This window comes from Pelecanus crispus, chromosome 2, assembly GCF_030463565.1.
Source record: "Pelecanus crispus isolate bPelCri1 chromosome 2, bPelCri1.pri, whole genome shotgun sequence".
Classification (NCBI taxonomy): domain Eukaryota; kingdom Metazoa; phylum Chordata; class Aves; order Pelecaniformes; family Pelecanidae; genus Pelecanus; species Pelecanus crispus.
In genome coordinates this window covers 34,588,627-34,613,497 of record NC_134644.1, presented here as the reverse complement: position 1 = coordinate 34,613,497, position 24,871 = coordinate 34,588,627, and the positions used below count along the sequence as shown (strand labels likewise).

General features: G+C 40.1%; 1 protein-coding gene across 7 annotated transcripts in view; it reads left to right on the top strand.

Annotated features, from left to right (window-relative positions):
- The first annotated feature begins 5,179 nt into the window (after nt 1-5,179).
- The window catches only part of SNX13 (sorting nexin 13), a 71,923-nt gene continuing 52,231 nt past the window's right edge, over nt 5,180-24,871 (top strand). For 5 of the 7 annotated variants that reach the window (XM_075704732.1, XM_075704736.1, XM_075704733.1 and 2 more), the window contains exon 1: nt 5,215-5,259. In XM_075704732.1, the coding sequence (XP_075560847.1) occupies nt 5,248-5,259 (12 nt within the window). In that variant the 5' untranslated portion in view covers nt 5,215-5,247. Of the gene's footprint in view, nt 5,260-24,871 lie in introns of all 7 variants that reach the window. The other 2 variants (XM_075704731.1, XM_075704734.1) reach the window with 2 other exon arrangements.

Genomic DNA, 24,871 nt, shown 5'->3' with positions numbered 1-24,871 from the left:
GATGACTAACATCTATGTTACAATTCTGAGATGATGCTAGTCATGTCATTATAGACTTCTGAGACACCATTATAATTTTGAGACAGTTTCCTTTGTGTTAAGAAATATAGTTTATCTTTATTCTAACACTTGCTTAGACAACTAGGATTAAGGTGCTAAGGCAGTGTCTGTCCTAGCTGGAGAGCTGTTTGAATAGCAGAAAGTTCACTACAGTGAAGAAATGTAAGCTGGCAAAAGCTTTAAAAGAAATTTCATCCTCCAATAATCAATTCTGAGAACATGAACAATGGGCAGATATTGCATCCTTATTGCAAAGGATGAAGCAGGAATTACACCTGATGCTTCTTCAGTAATTATTTGTCTAATGCCCAACATTCATAGCATATGCCTAAAGTGGCCCTTTCACATACACTCTTGCATTTTCTGTCTGTGCTGCATCTCAGGTGAATGCTGAGAAATCAGAAAGTGAGTTCTTTAATTGGAAATTACAGAGTTGTGATCCTAATCAGAAGCAAAACTTCTGATCAGGCAGCTCACACCAAAGAACCTAGAATAGGCAACATCCTGAAATAACAGAATATTCAAATTTCACACATAAAAGACACTCTGACTTCCCCTTTCAATCATGTTGCTGTGCAGACTTTTGGGGTCATCTGATCTTACCTGAAAGGCAATGGATTTAAACCATAGAGATAGAGAGTTGCTTTTAAAGAGTGAACACTTGAAACGTTTAATGACTACACATTCTTCAGACCTCCTCCACCCCACCTTCTCCCCCACCAAGAAAAAAAACAATCCCCAATCAACCAACCCTAAGCGAACTCCAACCATACTGCCAGCCTGAGCTACAAACAACTTCAACAAGAGAACAGAAGCCAAACTTTGTTTTATGTTTGTTTGTTATAGACCATCAGAGCTAATTTATAGTATACAAAAATAATTTTGTAAAAAATGTTTTCTAGACTGTAGAGAAAGGTACAAAATTTCAGGCTTGTTGATGAAGTTAGAAACAGTCTAGTAGCCTTTCTAATGAAATTGCTTAGTAAAGCAAAATTGGTCTGTTGTTCGTTCAGCCTGTCCCTCCCCCAACCGTGCCTGTTTTTTCCCCTTAGTCTTCACATGTCTTCTTGTATATGCCAAGAGAAGATACCCTTTTGCCCTCCAAATGCAGGTTACTGCTGTTTCAGAGGTTATCTTGATGGCAATTAGGTCACTGATTTAATTTTTCATAAGCTGGTGAGCTAACAGTTATTTAGGTTGTGGGGCTGCCCTCCTTTCAGTGCTGGAAAATAATTTGCACTCTTTTGTGCTTCGCTGCAAGTTGGCACAGTTGCTCTTTTATTGCTAAATCTTGCCTGTGCCCCTTCTGCGTGTGCTGCGTCCGCCCCCTCACAACTACATTTTTGTCTCTGAGCCTGCCTCTCAACTTAATGCGCTCACTAGGCTTCACTTCACAAAAATCTTTACAAACTTCTGGATGGAGAGCCTGCTGGTGCTATCCCTATCTCCTCCTGGTCTAGTTCAGATTTTAAAGCTGCATTCATCCATAATTTCAGCTGATACCCCCTGCAGCTTCCAGTGTCTGCAGTGGGATTTCAAAATGTGAATCTAGACCATCAGACACCTTTGTTTGCTTATAGTCAGTGAAAACTGTAATAAATGCAAAGAACACTAAGACATTTGGCAACAGGTAGAAATTGTCTTATAAATACAAAGGTATTTGCAGCCATCAGTGTTAAGGTACTCCTAGCTGGATTAAGCATTTGCCTAGGCCTATGAGAAAGAAAATTCTCTGAGTATTTTAAGGACTGGGTGCAATAACTTCCTGCTAGGTTTGCATTTGGCTACAGATATAGATACTTGCCCTAACACAGTTCTTCGCAGAGTGTTTGCGGGTTTGTGGAAGTGACAAGAAAAATAACAAGTGTGCTGCTCTGCCTGGATGAGCACAGTGCTAACGTGGCTGCACCGCTTCTGTTAAGCATGCTAGCTCGTTGCACTGCCAGTCCCGAGCTGTATGTGTAACAAACGCGCAAGGATAAAATGTAAGGAATATGACTCTCTTATAGATGACTCATCAAGTCTAATAGCATTATTGTCACTTGAAGATGGGCTCAGGCCAACAAATAAGTGTTCAAGTGCTTCTGGCCTGCCATTGATAATCCTTTCCATCATAGTGGAATCCTTGTTTCCAGACCTGTTCCTACTAATTTAGAAAGACCCTCCTCCCCAGAAAAAAAAAAAAAAAAAGAGAATTTGTACCTACATTTTTTCAGTGTATTCCAAGATCGGGAACAGGAAACATAACTGTTTAATTGCTCAGTGATGGGCAGCTTTCTTTAGTCTTCTTCCTCTGTGCTACTCCCAGCAGAATAGTTTTTCAGGAGGTCCCTCATATCATCCTCTTTCCAAGCTGCTGCCTCTTCTCACCTCTCCTTTACGATGCTGCCTCCTCTTCTGCCTCGAGTCTACTTTCATGTGGTCCTTCCTCACAGCCTCATTCCTGCTGTTGCAATTATACTACCTTTCCCTTTTGAAGTTGGGATGGTATTAACCAAAAATTGGAACAATGGATTAGAACATTAATAACTATTTTGCAACAATATTCAGGCTAGGCTGACAGGTATAAAATCAGGGAATAGTTTTCAGTAGAAGTATTGGTAGGTTTATTCCAGCAGTATGAGAACGGAAGGTGCTTCCCTGACTAGTATGCTGCTGGGCTGCCAAATCCCAAGGAGAAGTAGGGACAAATTCAAATTCAAGTATAAAGTATTACTTGTGACTTCATCTTGCTGTGAGATTTGCATAAGATTTGCTCTTCTTTTATGTCTAGCACACTTAGGATATATATAGTTTTGCAGTAAGTTTTCAAAGGTGATTACTTCTTTTGAAAACATTACTTGGTGTGTCTAAACATACAAGGTAAAGAACTATGGTGCCAAGAGACAGTTTCTTTTGCTAGACCATCATCTTGCATCAACTACTATTGTTTATATATATTCATAAATATCATGAGACTTCTACCTCCTGTTTACTCCTTACATTTTATAAGCTGGGTAATTTATCTTATGAGTGCATGATACTATGCTTTGCCCAAAGAACATATTTATGACTAAGTGACATGGCAAATAGTAGGTGTTTTAAGTATTTTGATTCTATTTCCTACCTAGCTAAGTATATGTTGATGTTTTTGCATAATTACACAACTGATGATTTACTGAGCACTCTGCTATATTACGGGTCCCTTCAAGGTTTCCTCTACTACAGACCTGAGCACAGGGCATTATTTAGCTGAATTGGAGTGTTATGAAAGCCACGAATAGAGCACGACAGCTGTGTATATATGTATGTGACTGTCTTCCAAATAAGCATCTACAGAATGCTATAAATAAATGTTAGGGGACCAAAGCAACACAATGGAATTGGTATTTCACAACGCCCATTGCTCAATGTTTTTGAACATTTTTTTAATTTATCAAGATGGTGAAATACCACGTGCAAGACCACTGCATGGTTCTATTGTTAAACCTATTGTTTAAAATAAGAGTTGTGTGCGCTGTGAGATTTGGGTTTTCTCTAAGGGATCAGCTTGGAGGAAAGAGTAATGCTAACACGAAACATTCAAAAATACAGACTCGGAAATACAAAGCTTACTAGATACTTTAAGAAGTTAGTATTTTGGGTTATTTAGAAAAGGCAAATAAATGATTATGAATATCGAGGGTCTGCTTTTTTGAGAGGGCGATCCATGTGACTAACAGCTAGGTCTCTGACAAGGGAAAAACAGCTGTATGAGTAAAACCGAAACTCAGTAATACTCACAAATAAAACTAAGAAGTGGGCAACCTTGACATGCTAAGTATTTAACAATCCCTAGGAAAATTAGAGAACTACAAAACCCACCAGCTTTAAAAGCTGCCTAATGCCCCTTGCACCTCTGCAAGAAAGGGGGCTTTGCTTTTACTCAGGGAGAAAAAACACTGTAATTGAAGAAGATTGGTTTTCTTCACATTATAATAGCAGTGTTGCTTTTCTTCCATCTTCACTGCTAACCATTTCTACTTCTTTGAAGGAGTCCATTTTCTGTGATTGGCAATGCAGAAAAAAAAAAATCCCATCTTGAAAAAAAAAATCCCATCTTGTTTCTACTCTCCTAATGCACCTAAGGTTAACTTTGTAACTTTGAAGCCTAGTTAAAAAGCAAGCAAGCAAGCAAGCAAAAACCCACAGAACAGTGTTTAAATGAAGAGCACCGAGTTTCAGAGAGGAATCTGTGTACTCAAATACCAAGCGGTGGGGGTACGTCGCCTTGTGAGCAGGGCTCGCTGGCCTGGTGCAGACACGGCTGTTTCTGAGGTGTGTTTCAGTTCCACAATTCATGCCACTACTTAACAACACTGTAGGTAACAGACTTATAGATGATTCGATGTCTCTTTCTTAACATCTAGAGCAGGGAAAGACATGCAGTGCTGCATACATCACTGGTGGATGAGAGCATGCTGCTCAGAAACTTAAAAACGTATTTCAATTAGTGTCCTCGGAACAGCTGCCTGGCACCGAAGAGCTCAGAAGAGACACACCAGCGTCTCAAGGGAGACAAGCCAAAAAAAAAAAAAAAAGCCCACAGCAGAGCAGCTTTGACAACAACGTTTCAAGTTGTGCTGCCCTCAACCTCTCCCTTCGGGCTGCGCAGTGTTTCAGGGCCGCGCACCGCGGGACGGGCTCCGGCACGGACCCCCGGAGCCATACCCGGCCCCCGGGTTTACCAGACGGCGGGGCTCGGGCGCCTTCCCGGCCGCCACACCGCAGCCCTGGGGCCGGACCCTGGCGGAGGGCCGCCCGTGCCCGTCATGGTCGCCCCGGCCCAGGTAGGCAGCGGCGCGGACAGGCAGCCCGGCGGGCCGGGCCGCGGCGGGGCGGGGCGGGGAGGGGAGGGCAGTGAGCCGGCCCCGGCAGGGGCGGCCCCGCGTCCCGCAGCCCCAATGGGCGGGCGCGCCGGGCGGGGAGCGGCGGCGGCGCTGCACGTAGCTTTCCCAAGATGGCGGCCGCTCCGGACCGAGCTGTGAGGGCGGCCGCGGGGCTGGGGGCGGCGGGCGGCCGCTGAGGGAGGCGGCAGGGGGCTGGCGGCGCTCGCCTCGCCTCCCCTCCCCTCGCCGCAGGGTGAGGGGCAGCTTTCTGCGCGGCCGCCGGGCTTCACCATGCTGCGGGGCTAGAGCCGCCGAGGCGCCGCAGCGCAGCGGGGTAATAATGTTAGCAGAGGTAAGAGCCCTGCCGCGGCCGGCGGCATGCGGGAGGGGCGGGAGCGGCTCTCCGCCCGCCCGAGCGGGCAGCTGGGCGCCGCGGCCCGCGGCGGAGAGGAGGCTCAGCCCCCCGCCGTGGCCTCCGACCTGCCTAGGTAGCAGCAGCCTCCCCCTTGGCCGGGGAGGGCGGAGGCGCCGGCCAGCCCGCCCAGGGCAGCGCCGGGGCCCTCTTACCACCCCTCCCTCCTGCCCGGCCGGGCGCCGTTCCCCCGTCAGGGGCCGGGAGGGGGACGCTCCAGCGCCGCGGCGGAGCCGGGCCCGCCGTGCCCGCTCCGTGCGACGGCCGGCCGGGGCGGGCCCGCCCTTGCCCGCCATCCGCCGGCGGCTGGGCTTTCCCGCCGGGCGAGGGGCTGCGGGGCCGCTCCTCCGCGGCGGGCCCGTTTCGGGAGGAGCGCACCTGGGGAGGAGGCGGCCTGCCTCGGCCCTAGGCCGCGCCGGAGACATGTCCCCGCCCGGGCCCCGAACGCCGGCCCCGACTTCAGCCCCTCTGGCCTCCTCCTCTGCGGTAGCTTTCGTTAAAGGCTTCGTGGTTGCCTTTTTCTTAAACGGCTTAAAAGGAACAGTTTTGCTGTTGCAGGAGTTTGTGGTTCTGGGGAATTGGTAGAAGTTAGCTGCCTGTCTTCGCCTCTCCCTGGTAGGGGGTTTCGCAGTCCCAAAGCAGCTGGGCAGCTGAGCAGCTGAGCTGTGAGGCAGGCAGGTACTTGAGGATCAGCGTGGGCTAGAAACGGCCGCTGTGTCCAAAGGTGCTCTCAAAGGGGGAATCTGGCGGTGTTTTCTAGTTGCTGGAAATGAGACTTTTCTCCCTGTACTCAATTTTCTCTGCAAAGACTGATTGATTTTCTATTTTTAATGTGTCGGCAAGGTGTCTGGCATACAGATGCTTCTCCAACACGATGATTGCGTTACCTGTGTTCCGTAATTTGTCATTTTATCCTACGGTGAAGGTTATTTGTGCGAAACTGAGTTGTCTTAAATTTTGGAGAGTGAAGGTTGCTTTCTGACACCTGAAAAAATTATCTTTACTTTCCTGAGTCATAGCTAAAAAAGTATCCTGAAGCTTTTAATTTGCATCAGTTCGAAGTTTCAGGGCATTAGGAAAGTGGTTCTGTAGTACCCTGAGCTCTCAGATTTCCCTGGGAGGGTAAAATTTGCTGAGTGAGTTAAACCTGTAAAAATACATGACCTATTTTTGCATGAAGGGTATTTGGTGGGTGATCAGGGTTAATAATCTGCACTAAATAGTGTTGGTGAGTGTGATGCATAAGCATTAACCACAGTAATTTAGATTATTTTAAGGGTGGCATAGAACGTTCTGGGTCAGTGCCTCATACTGGACTGTTTGTTCTGTTTGATGATGGCTGTGTGTGTGCCTGTCCAAGACACTTTATTGTCTTGGAATTGAATTTTTTTTTTTTTCTAATAGCACTCGTGTAGCAGCATGGATGACACTTGTTCTATTGGCTTTTTGAGGTCAAACCTAGTGCTTACGCGTGCCATGACCAGTTATGATACTTAGCCTTGGAGTCTGGAGGACGGGGTTCTGATCTCCTTTACTTCTAGCTCTTTATATAAAATATTTATGTATTATGTAATATGTTTCAGGGTGAAGTATTCCAGGCTTGGTTCTGCCAAGGAGATGACTAAATTTTAGAGGGGGCTAGCAAAGTTGCAGGCTTTGCTTGCCTGCCTGAAGAGCAGTTGTGGGGAGTTCTTCAAACAATCAGACAGCTCTTGGCTGTGCTGTCAGAGGACCCGCCTGATGTATGAACTGGAAGGAGTCCTTTCCAGGGTGCTTTTTTGGGTATTCCAATGGTGACTTGGTAGCTAAAACACCTTGTGAAAACTGCATGTAGTCACACCCGTCAACCCTTTCCACACTTTACAGGAAGATGCAGATTGCTTCAAGCCTACTGTATAGTATTCTATAAACACCTAAAATATCTTCTTTTTTTTTTTTTCTTTTTTTTCCTTCCCCTTTACATGTGAAAATCAAGGTGGAACGTATGGCAAACTGACATTAAAGTAGGGCAATAGTGAAAACTGCACGTCTGTATGCTGCCTAAATTTATCTTAATAACTTTGAGGAGGGGGAACGCTGGACAGCCACTAAGTCGGTTGGCTGTCTTCCTCTCTCAAAGTAACTATTTTATTTAAGAACATATAGTGAAATGAGATCAAAAAACTTGCTGGATATTCGCGGACTTGTGTAGTTTGCCACTGTCTAGAATGGCCAGGATCACTAATTTTTTGTCTTTTTTGAGCCATCAAAAATTTAGAAATGTTCCCCTCACTATAACTGTTAGTTTTTTAACTTAACAATATAGACAATATTATTCTTAAATAATTTTAAGCATGAAGGAAAGGCAGAATTTGGTTCTACATGTATTGTTATCATGCAGTTAAAACATAACTTACAGTTTCTCAAGGTCAGTTTCCTACATCCTATGACTGTATCCATATATGCAGAACCCAGCAGATTCAGTCCAGTTTTGTGTGGATGCAGTTAGGATTAGACCTTGTAATCAGTAATTTCAGGGGAAGATCGCACTTCCTGTCAGGAAGAAATACCGGGTGTGTTTTTTATTTGGCCCTTACTCCAGGTCTTCTTATTTTAGTTGCATCAGAAATCATGTCGTTGGATGCCAAGCACATACTTACTTATACTTAGCAAACGCCATTTCCCAATTTTTCATCATCTTGGCCATCGGAAATTATTTCTGCAGTCACGTTGAATACATTCTGTCTGCATGCGTTCAGACTCCTGCTGCAGTGATCATTTCCCTAGTCTGTTGGGTTGGCCTTTCTGTGTCTTTTCACTTGTTCCCCTTTTTCTTTTTCATCGGATGTCTCCTTTGCTTTTCAAGACCCAGTGCAGCCTGTTCCCATGCAACTTACTGTTTCAGCACTTTCTTGTCTGATGAGGCTATGATGGACACAAGTTGCAATGGTCTGTCTCTTGTGCTTTCAGACAACTGCCTTCACCATTCTCGCCTCTTGCGCAGTAGTAACGGTACTGCCCTGACTACAGTGAGGCAGCTGGTGTCTTACAACCCTGGCTCTTGCTGGTCAGTAGTGTCTTAAATTCTGATGGGAACAAACATTAAATAGGATTTTGATGGGACTTAGTTTACAACAAGTTTTAGAATGTCTTTCAGATTGATGGCCTGTGCTGTCTGCATTTGCAGCCCATGTTGCCTCTAAAGAAGGCACTTTTTAGGTGAGGAGTAGATTTTTTTTCCCCCATTTTTTTTTTTTTTCCTCCAGTTGCTCATTAAACTGCTTTGTGATGCTTGGTGAGGACTTCCTTCTGAATTTATCAGCAGCTAAATTTTCGACAACTTAATTCTCAGTTTAGCAAGAGTACTTTGTTGCAGTACTACTGAGAGTTGAGAAGATTTTTGAAATTTGACAAAGTAGGAAAACTTTTCTTTTCTTGTCCACAACTAAAAGTGAGCTGTACAAAATGAGCTCTGATGTGTTGGTATTTCTTGTTATTGCAACCAGTCAAGATAATTCACTAACTACATGTAGTATTTCCTTTCTGTTAAACAATCTACTTTTTATTTATAAGAGACGTTTAACAAACTTTTTTCGTTAAACTTTGATAGCTACTAACCATTGAGAACTGGTTTTGAGCAAAACCAAGCAAATTAGTCTGATTTTTAAGAATAGAGGTTGAGTTGGCAACTTCTTTTAACTTGCATTAGAATAATAATGAATTAGCCTTCCTGAAACAGTAGCACATTGTAATGTATATGTTAGTCCAGCTCTGAAAGATGCAGAACCCGGTTAACTGCTTGATATACTATAGCATTGTTATTTTTTCTGTTCCTTGATACATGGCTGTGGAAGGTTGCTCTGATGCTTCATGTGACTGAACTATGTTTTTGCTGGTAGAGACAGTTTCAAATGCGTAGACAATTGGCAGTGTGTGGAAAGAAATTATTTTTATGTCCTTTTGTTAAACTTGTGTGCTGGGGCTTTGCCTTGGTGCTAGTATTTTGCCAGATGAGATCTAGCTGGAGCATTGGTTGCAAGCCCTTGGGAGGTAAAAAGCCTCTCTTTCTCCTTCAGTGTATTCTGTAAACAAAGTCTACCCTATTGCTGCTCTGCTTTGTGTCCCTAGTTGTTGCTATGACAGCTCTTTTAATAACTCCATATTCTGTGGAATGTCGGTTAAAATTACATGAGGAACAGTAAAATTAGGAAAACTAACCTTTTACAAAGAGTGGATGTCATGTGTTCCTAGGATTTGTTTTTAAGTATTTTGCTGGCTATTGGTAAAAGATAGTGTCTAAACGCTCAGGACTGTTCTTGGAGTGTACAGTTGATCCTAAACTGCTGAGACTGAATGTAGGGTTCTGCAATAACTTTGAAATGTCAGTCTGGACCATTCCCCAAAACAGAGTGGAAGAAGAAAAGTGTAAAGTTCCTTAGTTCAATTAAAATAGTAGTAGCTTGTCCAGTTAGATAGTCGAGGGAGCTCCAAATAATGATTTTCTCTGTCTGGCTGCACTCTAGGGAATTATCTCTCTTCTAAATATGTTTGTCCTTTTCTCCCCACCCTTACAAAGATGACAAAGCACATTTTCCTTTGAACGATCATCGGAAGAGTTGCTATTACTAGAAACAAGAAACCATTGGTGTTGTATGTAAGTTAGTGGCAACGCTTAAAGAATTAATATTTTGAAGTCCCATTAGCATTTTTCACCATTGCTTGGCTGAGAGTACCAAGGCTGGAATAATAGAAAAATCAGTTGCAGTTGGTATTTGCAGTTACATGAGAGAGAAACTTCAAGAAGTACAAGGCATCGTGATCTTGGGCTTAATAGCTTGTTCTCCGCCCCCCTCCCCCCGAGTAATGTCTGAATTGAAAAAATGAGGCATTATTTCATGATATAAGCATATTGAAATGTTTTAACAAGAGCACTCTAACTTTGTTTACATAATTTCTATAGTATTACACCTTAACATGATGGCTGTGTAATTGTGATTATAGGTATGAGGTGAAATGGGCATTTATTTTTAATGTGAGTAAGCACAGATGATAGGTTGTCAGAGTTTGGGAATACCTGTTAAAGATTTTATTCTTGCTCTGAAGCAGAAGTAGCTGTAAAATCCTCAGAGAGGGGAGGTGGATTTCTGAAGAAGTTACAGTGTCGATTGGCTTTCTGTTTTCTGTCTGGAAGGGGATGCTATCTCAGTGTTGCAGTTAAAACAGCGGGAGTCAAATTTATTCTTGTGTTTTAATGTTTTACAAACATTAAAAAAGCCCCACAAATTTTTGACTACTTTTGTTCAAGCGAGATTCTCTGAAAATCCAGGGATTTCCCAGGACAGAATACCGAGTTGACTGTAGTGGTTAGTTGAGTAGTTTATTTTGAAGTTATTTCAGCAGTTGCCTTAAACTTCTTCAGTCCTGCTGCTTTGCATATTTTCTCGGGCAGTAAACACAAGACCAGTATGATTTGAACCTCACCAGTTAGTCCAGCAGTTGCCAGCCGGAGAAGGAGGTAACTCTGCTTACTTTCCATTAAGTCCCTTCCTGCATCAAATGGCCTGTATGATGTCCTTTCTGTGCCTTGACTCAGTTGAAGAATTTTTGATAATCAAAAATATTAAATGTCAGGAACTGTTTGTTTTTATTTCACAGGTGGAAGTAGCGCTGTGTTTATTCAAGTGAGGGGTAACATGGCCCAATTAACAGTTCACAGGTAGCTGTTTTCTATGCCATTGATGTTTAAAGTGCTTAATTTGGTATCCCATTGTAGTTGGGAGTTTTCGGTAGGAAGACAAGCTTTACACATTTTCTTTTGAAGAATATCCATGAATTTGGGGGGCTTATTTTGAAGAGTATTAGCTGCTTAAATGAGGCTCTGCTTTTGTTACAGTGTGATTTTATTTTTTTATGTCTGTTCCTCTGCCTCTCTTCCCTTAATCTCATGCTTCTGGGAGGAATGGGGTGACCCTAGTTCTGTTTCAATCAAATCTGTTTGTGTCAGAATGCTATTATTTCATAAATATCATTATTTTAAGATCATGTGTTCCTGTTCTTCGGTATATTTTTACAGTTCTAAGAAACAACTGTACTTGGCACTAATGCTGGTGCCTCTGAGGCAGTGTAAGATAGGCTGTCTCTTGTGGTATAAAGGAACGAACTTGAGCAGGAAGTCTGAATTGCGACATATCCTGTAGGATGCTCTGCATTTCCACGTTTCCTGTTGGTGCTGTCAGACAAGGCCAAGTAGAAAATACTCTCGAAGTTCATCATGAAATTCTTGTCACAGCTAACAAACCGAGTATGAAACAGTGCCTCAGATTTGGGATAATTTCTGTCTTAGCTCTTAATCGGTACCGAAAGCAGTGGGAGAGAATGTGCCTGATGTTCCCAGCCATCTTGTATTCAGCATTTGGCATTCCAGGCTCTGCAGACAGGTTAAAAATCTGATGGTGTACATGCTTTAGGAAATACGTATCCAACCTGTGTAACTGTAGAAAGAGTTATTGCTTTAAAGTTTTGCTGATCATCAAAATGATCTTGGAACTGTTTGACTTAGAGACAGGATGAAGCCTTGCTCGTTGCTATGCTGCTATTCTAACAACTGGTGGTGCAGACTGAGGAGGGATGTCTCTCATGAGTCTTGGGTCCCTTCTTCTGTGTGAGGCCTGGCACCTCTTCACTTAAACCTTTGCATTCAGTGTCCTTTCTAGTAACTCAACACTTAGTTTATTTTCAGTTTTCCCAAGTGTTGTAGTATTTTATAACATTGTACTGTCTTACTTTTCTGAAGCATATGTAATGATTTTTGTGATATCTTGAAAATAATAGGATCAGTAATAATAATACATACTCCTTATCAACTGAAGGAACTATTTGTGCTTGAAATTGCATCTGAATTTTGGTGTGCGATTGTTTTGTTTTTCCTAAAATGCTATGCCAAGTGGTTTTTTTTCCAGTATATCTTGGCATATTTGTTACCGATAGATATCTTAATTTTTAATGAAATCTATGTTTGATTGAGATAGCTGACCTCTGTTAACATACTTGGAAGCAGAATACTTTTTTATAGTTTATATATTCAAATCAGTATTTCTGATCACAATGCTAATAAATTGAATTTTCATTAACTTTGTAAAGTAAAATCATGTACTATGGAAATCTTAAATCTTGTGATTTAATGTCTCAATTACAGATTTAATCTGATGGTACATGCATTGAAATGGGAATTACTTATTACGGTTCATTTATTGCTTACATATAATTTTAAAATTATTGTGGAAAACATTGTTTTGTGTGAATGTAACTTTCATTGTTTTGGTAAGAAGATTATTTCTTTATAACTAGGCTAGGAGAATAAGGCTTTATTTTCACTCTTACCACAGTTTTCCTTTTCACAGTTCACAACTTTTTTTTTTCTAAATTAGAGTACCCTGCAGTAGTTGTGTTAAACATAATTTACCCTTGCTGTGTGTGTACAAGCATTTAGTACTAGCACCTTGCTAGTCTTACCGCTTATATAGCGGTCTTACCGCTATATACTACATTGTCTCTTTTGTGCTTCATTAGTTTGACTTGCACATGTGACTAAAACTTTGAAATAAGTCTTATTTATTTCTTTACATTGGTTTTAAGGTCTGGGCTTTAAATAGTATTGGTCTTGTGTCTTTCAGTTGGCAGTTGCCCTACTACAGCTTCTTAAAGAATTCTTGAAAAGACTACAAGGTCTCAATAGTGAGACCAAAGGCAAACTTCACGTTTCTGTGCATGTTGCTAAGCTCTTCCATTACTTTATTGGGTATTTTTCTTTATTGAATTCTCCATTTAATGATGGTCTGCTGTCGCCCATTACTGTCCCTTTTAATTGTGCTTTATTTTACCAGTACCTCCTTTCTTTTGTTTTCTATTTGAAATTATTTTTCTGTTTTAATAATCTCAATATAACGTTATGCTTGCACTCTTCTTAATTTTTCATTCTGGATTTCTAGAGATTTGCCCAAATTGTTCTCTATGTTTTATTGCATTATGCAAAGCATTTTTCTGTTTTCCAATGATCAAAGTAACTGCATTGCTGCTGTGTGGAATAGTATACCTAGGTTAGACTATGAATGCTTCCACCTTGCTGTCTGTATGGTTCTTTTGTTTATTACTCGTTGCTCTTGTATGTTTCCATCCTACTTATTTTAATTCCTTACATATTTATCTTTGTTTTTCTACTGCTGTCGCTGGGTTGGCCACATATTTTTCTTTAGATACCCTACATGCATAAAGGAATTTAAGACAGGAATAAAAGTGCCGTTTCACGTTCGACTTAACTGGATCTAGTTTGGGTTGCTACTAAAGAGGTTGTTTCCCTCCCACCAGACACAAGCTGGTGTGACGCTGCTTCTTGTATCAAGTCTAGCAGCTAAGCAGCAGCTGCATGAGGAATTGTTTCATCTTGGTGAACCAGCCTTCTGGAGAGATATGATGGTGGGAACACAGGAGCGGTTGCCAAATCAACAGCTGCATGGTCCGGTGCAAGGGAAGTGCATAGTGCTTTCCTGCATTTCCTTCTGTTTAGACCTACAGTGAATCAATAGCCAAAATAATTCCTGTCCTTTTGAAAACGGGGAATGTCATCATTCCTTTTGTGACTTCTGAATGCATCTGTGCCTCCAGAAAAAGTTAAGAGTAAGGTTAGCTAGCTCCACTTTGGTTAGGTTTCTTTTTTGTTCTTGACATTCTTGAGCAAGTGGCAGTGATTGAGGGTTTTAGATATCTTTTGTAAACTTGCCCTGAGAGCTGGATACTCAAATGACTTAATTAGTTTCTCCTATAATTAGTTTCACTTTATAATCTTGAAGTATTACTGGCAAGAGTTGACGCACCATTTCTGTGGTCTCCTCCCTGCTCCTCACCCCCACCAAATTAATTGAAATTTGTTGGAAATATTCCTTGCCCTGATGTTTGTGAATGAAGTTTTCCACTGAGTTCATAGAACTGTCCCTCTGTGTAAACCTTATTTGCAGATGTTCAGGCTTGCTTTCCCTCTTCAGTGTCGCAGCGGGCAGGAGGTAGTATATGCACGTGGGAGATATCCAGGGAATAGTTGCCACAGTAACTCTGGGCCCAGATTTTTTGTGAGGAAGGAGAGGAAGACTACTTGAGGCTAGAAGATTCATCTAGGATACTCAGCAGGCTCTTGGCTTCCATAGGGAGGATGGACAGAGGTTATGCAGCACAGGCTTGGAAGAAATTGTAGGAGGCTCCACTCTACTTACACATATCTGCTTCTGAGCTACACACTGCAGCCCCTGTCAGCAGGAGTAAATCACTTGGATGAAATTTGTGAAGTTTCTTAGGGGTTGTTGAGGCAGCAGGCAGCGTGGTTTCCTCAGTAACAGTATTCAGGAAAAGGGCACAGAGTAACTATGCTTTCCCAAAAGGGATGGTGAACCAAAGATCTCTTGGAAGTGAGTAGGTAAAGCACACAAGCAATAAGGACTGAAGGAGAAATTGAGAAACGGGATATTGAACATATGAAGGGGGAAGATTGGGAATGTGTTTTTTAGTATTCCCATTACATTTTTCCCACTGGAAGTAGTCAATAATATTTGAACACTTTTTCCCCCTCTTTTAAGTGAAGGGATTTTTTGCCATGCTCTCAAAGTGCTGCTTTTTTTGTTGGCACTGTCCATTCTGCCAAGAGTTAGGCATCAACTGCTCATTAAAGGAGTTGCAGTCTTCTGATATTGTGGACTACTGAAAAATTTGGAGACACTGAACTGATCTCTTTCTCTTGCTTTGTTTTATGAAACTGGATGATACTCTGACCAGAAAAACAGTTGCAAAGAGCTGGAAGTTTTGAGGCTTACTCAAGTTTTGTAAAGGTTTTCGTCATTTTGTATAACATCTGTTTTCATGGTTATTTTGTCTTCATCCAGTAAGCATGCTTCATAGGAAATTTGGCCTTATAGGAGTTCAGATGTACTCTCAGAGACTACTGGGAATTCGTAATGTAATAGTGGTTGTATCAGAGTTTCTGTAACTGGAGAAAACTTACGGCACTTAAAGAACTGCAGCAAGTTTAAAACTTAAGAAGGAAACAGTGGAGTAACATCAGTCTTCAGAAGAAGGTGATAGTATTCTGTCAGTGGATTTAAGTTTCTTCTTGAAAATGTGCTGTATTTGCAACTTGGGATGTATTTGTTATTTGGCTATTGCAGACTGCTGCTTTGTGGTACATACTCTGATCTTTGAGGTTCCTCTATTTTTACATCCATTTCATTTTGTAGTTTGTTAATTATAATGCTGGTTAAAAAGCACTACATACTTTTAAAAAACGGTGGGGAACTATCAGTAAGTTTTTTAGGAGAGAAATTAGATATAGTGAAGGGGTAATCATTGCGAGCCAGAGTCCAAACTGAAACTAGATTCATGGTGCTGGCACTGATTGAGGACTTGGAATTAAAAGAACAAAACCACCCCCCCAAAATATTAAAATCAATGAAACAGTTGGTAGCTGTTTCTTCAGATTCCAATGTTTAGGCAGTAGATGCCCTTTATGATGTTGGCGGTAGGTGCGTACGAGGCTACTCCTCTTGCTTGTTTATTTTTTAAGATAAAGGTGAGCACTGGTGAGGGGAGGAGGGGGGTGATACTTTTAAAAGTTGTGTTATTTCCCAGTCACATAAAGGGGGGGTCAGAATATTAATTTGGAGCACCAATAAACTTTGTAAATCTACTGTTCTCTTGGTAGCCAATGTAGCCAGTATGTGGCTTCAGTATGTGGAATTATTTTGTTTTGGCACAGAATCCTGTGTGGTTGAACTGGATATTGCACGTTGGTTTCCAGATGGATTTGTATTGTAATGGGAAGACCAAAACTGGACACAGGACTCCAGGGGTGGTCTTACATGTCCAAATAGAGAAGAAGGATCACTTTGCTGGACCTGCTGGTGACACTTTTGCTGATACAGGGTAGGATGCTGTTGGCCACCTTTGCTACAAGGGCACGCTGCTGACTGGTGTTCATCTTGCTGCCCACCAGGACTCCTGGGTCCCTTTCTGTAGAGGTGCTTTCCAGGGAGTTGGCTCCCAGACTGTATTGTGGCCTAGGGTTATTCTACCCCAGATGCAAGCCTATATTTGGTTTTGGTGAACTTCATGAAGTTCCTGCCAGCCCATTTCTCTAGCCTGTCCACATCCCTCTGAACAGTAGCTCTACCCTCTGGAGTATTGAGCACTCACCCCAGTTTGGTGTTCTGTGCAAACTTACTGAGAGTGCACTCTGTCCTGTCACCCAGGTCGTTAGTGAAGACATTAAACAGCATCGGTCCCCATATTGATCCTTGAAGGTTCCCACCTAGTTACTGGCTGCCTGCTGAACTTTGCACCATTGATCATGTGTCTCTGCATCCAACAATCCAGCCAATTGGATGAGGATGTTTTAACCACATTCTTTCATTTACCAAAATAACTCCACAAAGATAGTGACATGACGGACTGTGGTTAGAGACAACAGCCTTGATCACTAGGGACAATGTGGAAATAAATTTTTAGTCTTGTTGCGCGTGTCTGTTACTGGAGGACTCCTTCTGGCAATTATGATAGATAATGTGAATTAGCTTCTTCCACTTGTATTCTTTCACATTTGTAACCTGACCTAATAAGGCAGTTAGTCTCTCTTTATATTTAGTCCGCTCTTGGATAAAAATATTCTAAAGTTATGTTGCTAACTTAGTATTTTTAAAGTTACTTTTTAATCTAGATGAGGAGTGTTGCTTATTTGGGAAGTTTTAGAGTGTGGTATGTACTTTTAAAATAATGAAAAACCACAGTAAAATACTATACTGCATCCAAAGCAGTTTCATTTTAAAGTTGGTGGGATGTTGTAGTTCAGAGGACTCTGAATACTGTGCTGCAAGTAGCAGATACAACATTATCAGTGGATTAAGGAAAACAAAACTCTCATGTGACTAATTTTACAGCCTGAGGAAGCCAGGGTACTAAAAGATTATTCAGAAGTTAATGACTAAATCTTTCTACAGTAAACTTAAGTACTTGAATTTGTGCATTTATATATATATATAATATTTATGTATATATGAAATATATATAAACACATAATAATTTTCATTCTTAGTAAAAAAAAAATCACACATTCTGTGGACTCATCATTGAAATGTATGGTTTATCAGTCTTTTTAGAAGAACCTAGTGGTTTTAAGGAATTTGCTTGAGAATAATAATTTGCTTATAGATGCTTCTAAGCAAGTCATCAGGTGGTAGAAACAGAAATTTTATTAATTTCAGTGTAAAATTTGAAGGTATTGTCTGCTCTTCCACATGTGATGAGTTGTTTAGGAAAAAGAAAAAAAAAGCACAATAACTGCTGCTTCAGTGTGCAGTTCCAAAATGTTCATAATTTGATGGAATTTATCTTATTTTATACCTTCATGTTTGACAATTCTGTATTTGCAAAATCTTACCACTTTCACTTTGTTTCACTTCCTATTTTTGTGGTGCTGTTAGTGTTTGAAGTTTGAGATTTCCTGAAGTAAGTACAGTACCATTATGTGTCTTTTTTTTTTTAAGTGAATTCTGTCAGTTTAAGATTGCGCAAACTATTTTGCATACAGCAGGTGCTATGAAATTGTATGGGATCTCCATAGAAGAAATAACATATTTATTTTATGAAACGTAATCATTGTTCATCAGACCTCTTATAACCAATCTTCTTCCACTTTCTTGTCCCTCTAAAGATCGTGGACAAGAATGGGTTGCCTTTGAACAGAAGGCTGTGTCCCAAACCATTTGTATATAAGTAATCTTCATATATATTTTCTTAGCAAGTATGAGCTGATATAGGTAATGGCATAAATCAGGCAGTATAGTGGAGATTTGAATTCAAGGAATAGGCAGCTGCTCATTGCTTCGTAGAAAGGATGCTCGGTTGAAATTACCACTAGCATGGAACGTGAGCTTAAAACTAAAGAAACTTCTTTTCTACCTTCAAAAAGCATAGCTGTTAAGGCATGAAGAAACCTTTTTAAAAATGTGTCTTGCGCGACTGTTTCTGCAGTAGGCCTGAGCTCTGCCTACAAGTTTTTAATTAGGTGGAACATAAAGAGGCGGCCTAATAGTTCTGACTCTTATGGAGGGAGACTGATTTAATGTATTCTGCCAAGATAAATATTGGGAACCTAAGTGGTAGAAATGGTTCTAGGAGCAAAGTTGATGATTCTTTAAATTCATTTAGTGGGATCAGGTTTCTTTAGTGGTGACAGAAGGAAAACATTGGTGGAAAGAACTTTTAAATAACTCCTTGCTGCAGTTTTAGGTAAGAAAGTAAAAAGTTTAAAATGCTGCTTGAGCGGTAATCACAAATGAAATACGCAATAACAGTTTCTTGACTAAAGAACCTGTGACTTCATTATTTTTAGCAGTTTAGGAGAACAGACCTTTTTTTTTTACTTCATAAGGGTTCTGGGGTCTTCCCCCTTTCTCCCCTTCACCAGCGTTTTGCACTAGCAAAACTTGAAATAGATGTAATCTGTTTATCCAGAGGCTGAACATAGAACAGGCTAGATTATCTCATTGGCTTGAATTCAAGCTAGAGTTAGAGGGATTATTTTATTTTCTCACTTTGGATCACCTTAGGTGATCCTGTCAAGCAATAAGCCTGGCCCTGTTTGGATCACCTCAGGTGATCCAAAATGCTTAGATCCTTTTCGTCTGTTTTCTGTTTATGTGGCAAAAGTAGTTTAGATACAAGTCAATATGGACTGTTATGAAGCAAAAGGATCACTTTCTTTGGAATTATATTAAAAATTAGTCTGTTGCAGTCCTAGTTTTGGCTGGGATAGAGTTAATTTTCTTCCTAGTAGCTGGTATAGTGCTGTGTGTTGGATTTAGTAGGCGAATAGTGGTGATGACACACGGGTGTTTTAGTTGTTGCTAAGTAGTACTGACACTTGTCAAGGACTCAGCTTCCCGTGCTCTGCCAGGTGCACAAGAAACTGGGAGGGGGCACAGCCAGAATAGTTGACCCAAACTGACCAAAGGGCTATTCCATACCATATGATGTCATGCTCAGTATATAAACTGGGGGGGGTTGGCCGGGGGCACAATGATTGCTGCTCGGGAACCGGCTGGGTATTGGTTGGCGGGTGGTGACCAGTTGCATTGCTTGTTTTTCCTGGGTTTTGTTTCTCTTTTTATTGTTTTCCTTTCCACTACAACTTTTTATTTTTATTTTATTTCAATTATTAAACTGTTCTTATCTCAACCTACGAATTTGCTTACTTTTGCCCTTCCTATTCTGTCCCCCATCCCACCGGGGGGGAGGGTGAGCGAGTGGCTGCGTGGTGCTTGGCTGCTGACTGGGGTTAAAGCATGACAGTCGCTTTTATATTTAAGAAAGTAGCTGAAAGTGGGCTTACATCTCCTGTTTCCCATCATTATCCAAGATGCTCAAGTACTTCTTTTAAACTTGATCAAAACTCCATATCCTTCTAAACTAGAATATGATTCAGAGTGGGTTTTAATGCAAGCATGTGATTGGAAAGACCGTGTGTGTCTGTGAAGGTGGCCTCTTGTTTTTCATAGTAAGGTAAATACTTATTCCACTTTCAAAATAAGGTTACCTGAAATGAGGCTTTCTGTCCGTTGCTGATAGTTCTGCTGTATAATCAAATAGCTGTTAGTGCTGAAAGTAAATGTTATGTAAAATGAAGGTTGGTTTAAAATTAAAAAACCCACTTCCTAATTTCATGTTGTGATCAGCAATGCTGGTGGAGCAGGTGTGAGAGGGGAAACAAAAATAAGCTTGACTTTTGAATCCAGGCTGAATTTTACTCTGTTTTCTCACTTGAAAAGGAAGTTTGGTGTTGAAAATACTTACCATTTCTCGTAACGATCAGTGTTAATCAGAAAACTGTTCTTTTTCTTCAGCAGCTTTATTGCTTTTTTGTATTCAAATATGGAACATAATTTTTCTATTTTTATTTTAATAGTAATATTCTGACTATAGCAAACATACTGAAAAAATACTGAAATTGAAGTAACATGTGCACAATAGCTTTTAAACTTTTTAGTTACATATTGTACTTTAATGTTGTGTACTTGAAGAAAATGTTAGCATATATTTTCATTTAAAGGTTTGCACTTTTAAAAATGCACTTCATGAATTGTCGAAACAGTACAATAATTGTGGTTTTAACATATAAATGAAAAGTTATTGCCTGTCCATAAGAGCTTTGTTAGACCACCTTAACTGTGGGGGAGGGTGGGGAAAATGATCCCAAAAGCTTTTCTATCTTGTGCAGTGTGAGAAGCAGCGGGCAAATCCAAACTAAATACAGCTAGACATGATTGCACTTGAATTAATCCAACTGTTAACCAATTAAGCCATTTGACAGACAAAGTGTGCATTGAGTGGAAGAGGAGGAGGTGAGGTAGAGAGAGGACAGGTGGACTCTTCCTTAGCGGAGAGGAGAGTTTCCAGCCTCTGTAACCAGGAGGGATCAGCAGGAATACTGTACTTACCCAGAAGAAACTTCATTGGCCTGATTTCTTAAAACTTAACTTTTTTTTTTTTTAAATGAAGATTAGCGTATATAAATATACTTTAATATTTTAGGCTTGCTTTGGAAAAAATAAATCTAAACTTGGAACAATAAAAAAAGCAGACTATATAAAATGCCTTTAAAAAAAAAATTCCCAAGAGTGTTCTTGTGAGTACTGCAGTACTTTGTTGTGTAGATTCACTGCACTTGTTTTTACATAGTCTGAAGTAGGAACGGAGCTTATGGTTTTTCTTTGCCTTGCTTTTTTGGGCTAAGGAGGAAAAAGGGCAAAAGGATAAGGAGGAGGAGGTTAAAAAGAGACCTTTAGAGATGTTAGGAAATAAGGATATGCCAAACTCTTTTCAAAACCCCGCCTGACATGTCTTTTACTCAATTGCTGTAACTTTTGGCAGATAGGAGAATGTGACTACAAAGATGTTAATGGTTTATTTCACAATTGTTAAATATTTCTCCTAGTAGTGTAACATAACAATTTCACCACAGATGAAATTGGCACTCCAGTTGATATGGCTTTCCAATTTTACTTGTCATGCTAGTGAAGAGACAGTAATTTGAATCCTAAAATAATGTTTTTAATCACTTGACAAAAATTACATTCACCTTAACTATAGAAAGTTTTATACATGAACACATTCTATTTACACTCAAAATGGAAGTCAAATTAAAAGGCTGATGTGTAGAATTAACAAAATTAAACTTGACATCTACTGTATATGCAATCCTTGACAATTTTTTTTAAGGTGAGCCTAGAGGTGGCATTAAATACATTTAGCAAAACATTCTATTTAAAATAAATTTAAAAAAAAAAAAAAAGTTTACCCAAATGGCAAAGAATAGTTTGCTTATCAATGTCTAGTTAGGGACAGGTTAACTGCTGCCATTTTAAAAATGTTAATGGACAAATGTAATTGAATATACACAGCAAAAGCATTGTGGGCAAAGAAGCATGTTTTTGTTTTTAAATGACCCTGTTCTTTTAATGTTCAGATTATTCTGTTCCAACCATTAAAGTTGAAAGCAATCATAAATGGCAATCTTCCAAAGTGGTACGGGCCTTTTGGATGCTACAGCTGTAAGACTTCAGTAGTATTCTGCTGAAGCTTTAAGATTGACAAGTGGATAATTGCAGAGCCCAGCCTTCCTGTATGGATGTTCTTTGTTTCTCCTGCCCTGTCTCCAAACTTGAAACCAGTGTTGCTCCAAGCATGTGGGGGAATCGTGAAGAGAGCCAAGTGCCTGGAACAGGAGCTCCTGGCTGGAATGGGAGGATGCTGGCATCCAGAACCTTGGAGAGGGAATGCGTGTGTCCACTGTTTGGTGGCAGAGAGGACAATGGGAAGAAAAGGACTACCTGTTGACTGGACTTCTGGCATAGCAGTGGTTTTGCACTAAACTAGAAACACTTAACGTATCTTACTGCCAGTTGCAAGCTAAAATTGACAGCGTCAGTTCAAATCCAAACAACAAACCTTTACTAACCTCAGTGAATTATTTTAGAGAAAGCTGTATCAAAGTTGAGGATTTTGCTTAAAGATGTGATAGAGGCACACCTCTGAAAGCTGCTTAGCTGGATAAAGCGAACAAGAAACCTATTGAAGCTACTTTGAAGTATAGTAAAACGTAGTTGTATTTGTTACTGGAGTAACTCATTGCTGTTGGGGTTGGTACATTAAATCCTTGCCATGCTCCTATTCATTTGTCTGCAAAATAGCTGACTTGTAACTAGTAAATTATATTACACATAACTGCATGCATACTAAATTATAGTGGCATTTTTTGTTCTCTTAAACTGTTGATTTAAGACTGTCTGTGTGGCCTTAGTACACAGTTTATAAGTAGTGAATCTTGTGAATTTACATAAGCTCCTATGTGAATGGTCATGTTAAGTTGCATAGTCAGTCTTAGCTCAGCACTTAGCCATAACTGTGTAACAGGGATCATCAAAATGCTGTGTTAATTAGAAAGCAGAAGCCAAAGAAAGGAAGAGGAGATGTATATAAGAAAGGAAGTTCTTTATGTACTTCTTCTAGTAGTTGGTTGTAGATTGTGGAAAAAACATTCAGTGGGAAAAATGGACAAAGCCTAGTCAAAAAAAAAAAAAAAAAGCAGGTGTCATTGAGAGCTGATAGTCTTGTTATCTGCAACAGCTGAATCAAGCTAATGTGAATATTCACCTTGGTGTGTCTCTTCTACCTGATGAGGCTCTTCAGTACCATGTTTGGGCTTACAGGCAGCCCTTTACTTCAATTGCAGTTTTATTTTGCTAAAGCGGTTCCATATCATGGGAAGAAAATTACTGTGTGTGAATATGATGCTACATTATCCCTTTGAGTATATGACCTTACTAATATACTGCAGAAGTCTTTCTTTGTAAGACTTCAGATGTGAAAGATAAGACATGGTGATGGTGGGGATAACATGGCATCTGTAGAGATGGTAAGCAAAAGTGGCTAAAACTGATGAGGTGGAATGGTTGTTGATCTGGAATAAAGATCATTTATCCATGTGCGCATGTGCGTATGCATACGGTGTGATAGTTCAGCTTGGAAGTTTGCCCTCCCAGCACAGGGCACGTCAGCTTCTTTAAAAGGGTCTGGATAGCTGCTACTTAAACACCAGCATTGTACCATCTCTTCAGAAGACTGGCTTGTTCTTTCTGTCAAGAGTGACAAGCACTCACCCTGCAGTTAACTTCAGCAAAGCTAGGCAGAGCTTCAGTAAATCTGTGAATCTTCTTAAAAAAAAAAAAAAAAGACATTATAAATAAAGCTTATGTGGAAGTAAGTTGTAAGTAGTGGGGTTTGAATTTAAATACCTGACCTAGTTCCATACTGACCTGCTGCGTAGTTGTATTTGTGTAATGTTTGGACTTTCTTTGCTTTAATAATTGATCTTGACATGTTAAAGGAACTTTAAACAAAGTTTTTGGTTTTGTCTGGGGAGTTAAACTGCTAGTCCCTTTAGTAAGTGTGAAGTCAGGGGAAGTTTTATTTACAGTCACTCTAAAGGAAACTATGTGGATGATTAGATCCCTTTGAATGTCTCCAAACCTGTAAGACTATAAACACTCATCTAAAGTATACAAGAATTGGACCACTGTCTGTTGTACTTACTGCAGTGTACCAAGTTGTGTGAGTTTTAAGAAATCCTATTAAAATACCAAATGAGATTTGAGTCTCTGTAGCCTATGCTAAATTGCAAAACTAGTGTAGGACAAAAGGTCACTGTTTTATCTATTATAGAACTTTTATTTGTTGAATACGCATCTATCCAACTCTGAATATGCATCCTGCCATCTAGTTTAATTAAGTTTTGTTAAGTCATTTAAAGTGCTTATCCCATATTTAGAACTGAAACTTTTTTGAATAATGCCGTTAAGCATACTGGATTTTTGACAAAAAAGACCACAATTAAATGTTATCTTCTGTGTGTGTATCTTTCTGTTGCTCGTAGTGCTCTGCAAAAGTTTTAAAATGTATTTCTGAGAGCATGAATAACAGGAATCTTCTTTAAAATGTAGATGTATAATGAGAGCTCATGTCTCTTTTTTTTTTTTTTTCTTTTGTAGCACCCCCAAGCAGTTTATCTGCTGCCTTTACTTATTATGAGTCAACAAAATCTACTCAGCTGTGGCCAAGATTTTTTGGTTTTTTCATTGTAATGCCATTCTTCAGCATTTTAGCTGTGTGGATTGTATGGTTAATATCTAATAAAGCACTTCTTCAGCTTAAAGAGAATTTAATTGCTTGCAATCCAGTTTTTTAATTGCAGCACTTTTAATTAAACATATAAGTATGTAGATGAGTGTAATTATTTCCAGCCTCAAACACCAAGGAAAAAAAACAGTATAGCTTTTCCATCTCTTGCTAAGAAACTTTAACTAGGAAGAAAATGGAATTTCATCTGTACATTCCATTAAACTTATAATAAACTAGGAAGAATTAAATTATTCTAATGATTACAATTTACATCTATGAAACAGTCTCTCCTTAGAGCTATAAT